Here is a 6,363-nt window from a genome sequence, read left to right as displayed (position 1 = left end):
AATTAAAAATCTCTACTCTCTTCCATGCTTCCAAAGTAATTAGATCCATTTTTCCATTATTCTATTTCTAGGCCTGTCTGGATAATACACCAAATATTAATATGGAAATGAAGGAATGGGGGGAAGTCGAGTTGGGATAGTTTTGTATTGCTTTGAGTCATTGAAAGCCAAATTTCTGCCGTTTCTCAGCGAGTACAGAAATAACTGGAGTTGGGGCAGAGTTTTACACCCATTATGTGGGTTTTTTTCTGCATAGAAATGCCCTCCAGTTTTGGGGTGTAGGGACCAACCCCAGGGATTCTCACCTTATGCCTGCCTAAGTTACTCCATGGCTTTACCACATATGTAGAATTACACCCCAAAACTGGAGGGCATTTCTATGCAGAAAAAAACCCACATAATGGGTGTAAAACTCTGCCCCAACTCCAATTATTTCTGTACTCACTGAGCCAGTGCCACAAGTGGCAGAAATTACTCCATGTTAGCCCTGGAGTTCTTGCAGAGGATATTTGGTGCTGTCTGGTTCATGTGTGGAAATCCCCAAAAAACAAAGTGACTGTGGATTTTTTCTGGAAGTACAACATGAGAGGAAGGTGGTGCTCTCCTTAGCAAGGGGCATTTGTGAGAGGAACACCGAAGGTCTTGAGAATGGCATTAAGGACAGAGACATGGCATTAATGAGTTGCTAATGACATTAACGATTTGAGAATGACATTAGGGACAGAGCTAATAACAGATGAAGGGAGTTCTGCCTTGCCAAGGTGGCTTTCAGCGCTTGTTAAACCAGCAAAGAAATGAGTGATGGAGGAGGAGGGAGGTGAACTACCACTGTGTGGGGCAGAATCATCTTCTGAAAGCCCGTGGTTCAGCTTGTTCTCCTCACTGAGACTTCTAATCATCCGTCTGGATGGGTTAGACTGGGCTGGGAGGGTGAGGAAAGCCTGGCTTAGCCTGGAGAGAGGACACTACACCCCTAAAATCCAGGCAGCTTTGACTGGAAGCTGCTGCTGGCACGTGTTATCCATGGCTGTTGAACACATTTGATTCCAAGGACAAACACGGAGCTGTCAAGGATTTGATTGCTTTTCCTCAGCTGCCTGAGCAGTGTTGTTGGACCCTATTGTTTCTGACAATGCACCTCAATTAGGTCTTAAAAAGAAAACTGGTGCTACATGCTCTGTGCAAGTGGAGGAGCTGTGGTGGATTCCTCAGAGAACTGAGACACTTGATTTAGGCTTAAGGATGATGTTTCTCCACAAGGGAGTCACCAGTCACAATAATTACATTGCTGTCTTCTCATAATATGATTTATTTAGATGTTGCCGTGTGAATTAATTCTCTCTAATTGCTGCTCTTCTCACTGTAAATCAAGGTTTCTTGCTTTCTGGAGAGTAGTGAACATGATCCTACACCGAAGTAATTAGTCCAATTAGAAAGGAAAGCAGATGTGGAAAACCAATTACTTTCAGGAATATGTCTGCTCCTATGTAGTCCAAATGCTATTCAATCAAAATGTAATAGTAGTTTAATAAAACATTGTTTTATTTGTAAACTCTATCTGGTGTTAAGACTACACCTGCTCTTTCAGGCTGGGTAGTTTTCTTCAGACTTCTACTTTACACAGCTCCAGTGAGAGAACAAACTGGTCAGCAAGAGCCCATCTGCACCCAGCTGGTGTCCTGACCCAGATAATTTGAGATCCTGTTCAAAAGGGAACACAAAAGAACAATAGTTGTCATGCTGGTGATGTGAGATCCCACAATCCCTGGGAGATCCTTCTGGAAAGCTCTCAGTGGAACCTTTGGTGCTGTGGTGCAACTCAGACGTGCTTGACTCTCAGTGGGGCTGAAGTGGTTGATGTTGGGGGAGAATTTAAACCTCTGAAGCTGGAGACAGCTCACAAAGAGAAATAAATCTGGAGGAGGAGAAATGCAGGTGCCCAAGGGAGAGGCAGCTGTTCAGCAGAGGCTTGGAAGGGAATCGAGGGCTGCCAGCAGCAATGCAGGAGTTTGAAGGTGAATTGTGTTGGTCTGGTGAGAGAACTTGAGCTTGGAAAGGTGAGAGGAAAAGGGAAAGCACAGAAAATCCTAATGCACGTTGCAGAACTGGAAATGTGAGCAAAACCTACTGATCTTTACACACCCAGTGTCTTCATTTGCCGCTGCTGCTGGAGCAGGAGGGGCCCAGAAATGAGTTTGCACTCAGCAGCAGAGCTGCATGTGGGGCTGGAAATCTGAGTTCTGCTGTCTATCAGCAGGGATTTTTCTAATTTACAAGCAGCAACAGCAGCAGCATCGAGGTTCCCTCAGTCTCTTCTGCTCCACGTGGTTGTGAAATCAGCACTTGTGCCCAGCCTGAAGGAGCATAAGAACTTTCCTGCTTATCTCTGGGAGAGATTGGCCTCCAGACTGCAGCCACCACTTGTAATTGCATTTAATCTGCAAAGTTTTCATCCTAACCAGCATTTCCACTAGACAGGCAGGAGTTGGTGTGGTTGGAAGAAGTGGTTCTCTGTTTCCTCCCCCCCTCCTCTCCCGGTTTGGAAAGGGGGTTTGGTTTACAAAGGGCTCGCTTTGTTCAGCACACAGAAGGGATCGATAAAACACCGAGTGCGAGGCGTGGAGGGAAGGGAAGTGCTCAGCACTTTTCCCTGTAATTAATTTTGCAGTGCTGCTCTCAGCGTGGCTGTCACAGCCCCGTGCCAGGAGGGGCATGGCCAGAGCCAGCACAGCTCCTCTGTCACCCCGGGAGCCAAAAATAAAAATCACAACCAGCCTCCTTGGGGTCTGTTCTTTAAGCTCTTCTTTAAAACACCGGCCCAAGAGTTCTGCATTGGAGATCCACCCATCTATTTTCTCCTATCTGCCGCTCGGGAAGACAAGTGTTCTCATAATTGGGCCATTAAAGGAGGTGTTGAAATGTTACTAATTGTCAAAGGCAATTAAGTGTAGCAACATGTCACAGGTAAATTAACGAGGCTCCAGGTGTTTTGAGCAAATTGCATTTCTGTGGGTGTAAAACAATTCCAGTCTTTTCTGCTGGTTTTCTGTAGAGTTTTGGTGTGTACTCTGTTTTTTGGGTTGTTTTTTTAGAGGAATGTAGCTGTGCCTCAACACCTGAGGTGGCTGGACTTATAGGGACTGTGATCTCCTGCGTGTTGTATAGCCCTGATTTTGGAGGTGCTGACAATCCATAGCTCCCATTTCTGGAAGATGTTCCCTTTTCAAGCCAGGCCTGTGTATTTGGACTGTTTGAAACTTGCTCTGACCCAACAGAAGCAGAGGTTGTGCCACTTGTTGTTACTCTTCCAGAGGAAGAGGCAGAGCTATTGAGGCAGGAACTCATAACCAGCGTTGCAACAAGTTCAATTTTCTCTCTGTCTCCCTCTCCACATCTTTTGAAGTTGGCAATTCTTAATTCCTGGAGAGTTTTGGCTCCTCTGTCATGGCCTTGAATGAGATGTGAGAGCTGGAAACCAGATTTCAACACTCCTGCAGCCTCTGCCCTGTGCTTTGCCGTGGACATTGTTGCCTTTTCATCCCACTTGCCATCAGTGAGCTCCCCTCTGATTGTCCCATCTCAGTGCTTCATTGCCTTCCTCTGATACCCTGCAGCCTGCTGGCACTTGGGGATGTGGTTTAGTGGTGAACATGGTTGTGCTGGATTAGTGGTTGAACTTGATTATTTCAGAGTTCTTTTACAACCTTAGCAACTCCATGATTGATTTTTTTTTTTAATTGACTGATACACCTATGAGAAATAAAAATACTTTTTTATATAAATAGGTGAATCATGAAGTTGTAAGATATCCAAGTTCCAAGACCTGAACTTGGGGATCAGGGTCTCTTTTTGCAGGATAAGGGAAATGAGAAAATTCTTAAAAATTAAATCTTTTAGGGCCATTTTGTACACGAGGTTCCTTTTCTTTTTAGGCTAAGAACAAAGGAAGTTCCATCACCTTTGACAGGGGATGGCTTGCAGGCAATTGGGAAAAAGGGGAAAAGCCCCTTTTCAGAGAAAAGAAGCCTTTTTAGGTAAAAATGAATACATTAAAACTAACCTGAAAAGGGTGGGATTTTGTAAAACTGTAAAATGGATGGAATTTAAACTGAAGGTGTCTTTTTCCCTGGAAACTCGGTGAGAGAAAGACCCAACGCGTTGAATAAATTCTTCCTTGTTTCTTTGTTCCCTAAGTTTATGCCGTCTTTCTAAATTTAAAGAGAGGGATATTTTCCACACATCTACTTAATAAGAAGATTCTTGTAATTGTGGCTTTATTGGTAAAAATACTGTAAGGAAAAACTGTACATATCCAGATTAGTCTCTGCTTATTTGTACATCTTCTGTGACACACAGATGAGCCATCGCAGCTTGGGTTTAAGTTTTGTGTTCACCAAAATATTCATAGAATCACAGAATCAGCTGGGCTGGAAGGGACCTCTGAGATCATCAAGTCCAACCCTTGATCCAACCCCGCTGTGGTTCCCAGCCCATGGCACTGATGCCACATCCAGTCTGTCCTTAAACACCTCCAGGGATGGAGAATCCACCCCCTCCCTGGGCAGCCCATTCCAATGGCTGAGCACCCTCTCTGCAAAGAAATTCTTCCTAATATCCAACCTAAATCTCCCCTGGCACAGCTGAAGACCCAGCCCTCTTGTCTTGCTGATGGTTGCCTGGGAAAAGAGACCAACCCCCCCTGGCTCCCCCCTCCTGTCAGGGAGTTGCAGAGAGTGAGGAGGTCTCCCCTGAGCCTCCTCTTCTCCAGGCTGAGCCCCCCCAGCTCCCTCAGCCTCTCCTCACAGCACTTGTGCTCCAGTCCCTTCCCCAGCCTCGTTGCTCTCCTCTGGACCTGCTCCAGCCCCTCCATGTCCTTCCTGAGCTGAGGGCCCAGAACTGGACACAGCACTCCAGGGGTGGCCTCACCAGTGCTGAGTCCAGGGGCAGAATCACTTCCCTGGCCCTGTTGGCCACCCTGTTCCTGAGCCAGGCCAGGATCCATTGGCCTTCTTGTCCCCCTGGGCACACTCTGGCTCCTGTTCAGCTCCCTGTCCATCCCCACTCCCAGCTCCCTTCCTGCCTGGCTGCTCTCCAGCCCCTCTGGCCCAGCCTGTGGGGCTGCGGGGGTTGTCTGTTGAGAAGTACGAGAACAACAATCACAAAGTTCCTGCAGACTCTTCTCCTCCCGAACAGTGACAGAGCTGTCATTTCTGCTCCATGAGCAGCTATTTCCACCCAGCCCTGCAGTGACCCAAAATCGCTGCTGGGAGCGTTCAGAGCTTTAACCTCTGAAAGAAATATCTGGGGTTTTATTCCCCGTTACAATTTCACCAGCCAAGTGTGGAGTTACTAAATCAGGAGTGACCAGCAGCTGTGGCACTGCTGCCAACCCCCATGGCACGCTGCCCTCCCCCTGCAGCTCCCAGCACTGGGGATGTGAGGAGAGACCACAAAGGGGTGGAACCGTCACATGGTCCCATAATTATCCCCCTTTGTTCCTCTTCTGTTCCCCGGGTATCAGATGCCCTCCCTGCGAGGGGATTTGTGATTGTGTGTGTGTGTGGAGGGTGGGTGAGACCCTAATTGTATGTTATTAAAATATTATGATTTTTTGCCCCCCTCCTTTTTCCAAGCTGTGGCAATGTGTGCAGCACCTCCTCGTGCAGCTGGCTGGGACTGGCACTTGCAAGGTTGGTCCTCCAGGTGCTGCATCAGAAATCTTTTGACACAGTGTCAGTAATTAAGTGTACAATTAAAGAGAATGTCTGCAATTAAGTTCAATCAGCCAGTCAATCAAATCCACATTTGTGAAGGGTTTCTAAAGGGCCTCTCATCCAAACCTCCCCTCTGCTTCCAGAGCAAAGTTAACACCACACGAGGCAACATTTATTTGGAGCATCTCAAAGGGGGCTGCAAGGCTTGTGCTCAAATGGTATCTGAGGCCTAGCTGGCTACTGAATAAAACCTGACCTTAGGTGAGGAATTTAGGCACAACACTGAACTAGAACTATTAAAAAGCTTGAAAACTTCTGGTTTTTCCAGCTGTCTGTCTCCCTGGCCATTCAGCTCAGTAGTATTATTCCTCATCTTCTTTCCTAAGGAAAATAATCAAAAGGAAAGATTATTTTATTTATTTATTTATTTATTTATTTATTTATTTATTTATTTATTTATTTTCTTCTGATAGAAGCTTGCCTGGTTTTGTGCCATTTCAGGGACTTTGAAGCTCATGCCAGTCTAATTTTTGCCAGGGAAGTCGGGGTGGGTGTGCACTCACTGCTTCTGTGCTGCCCAACAAGTGAAATTTTGAGGGCAAGTGAAATTTTGAGGGCTTTGTAATCATTTTCCTCCAGTCTACCAGTT

General features: G+C 46.2%; 1 protein-coding gene across 1 annotated transcript in view; it reads right to left on the bottom strand.

Annotated features, from left to right (window-relative positions):
- Positions 1-4,407: 4,407 nt before the first annotated feature.
- The window catches only part of LOC127480469 (uncharacterized), a 119,685-nt gene continuing 117,729 nt past the window's right edge, over positions 4,408-6,363 (bottom strand). The window contains exon 3 of the mRNA XM_051808664.1: positions 4,408-4,676. Coding sequence (XP_051664624.1) covers positions 4,419-4,676 — 258 coding nt within the window. The 3' untranslated portion in view covers positions 4,408-4,418. The remainder of the gene's footprint in view (positions 4,677-6,363) is intronic.

Source organism: Manacus candei, unplaced genomic scaffold (assembly GCF_025592945.1).
Source record: "Manacus candei isolate 608988 ecotype Guabito, Panama unplaced genomic scaffold, ASM2559294v1 h1tg000073l, whole genome shotgun sequence".
NCBI classification, from domain to species: domain Eukaryota; kingdom Metazoa; phylum Chordata; class Aves; order Passeriformes; family Pipridae; genus Manacus; species Manacus candei.
Note: the sequence above shows the minus strand (reverse complement) of the source record. Positions and strands in the feature narration are given on the sequence as shown.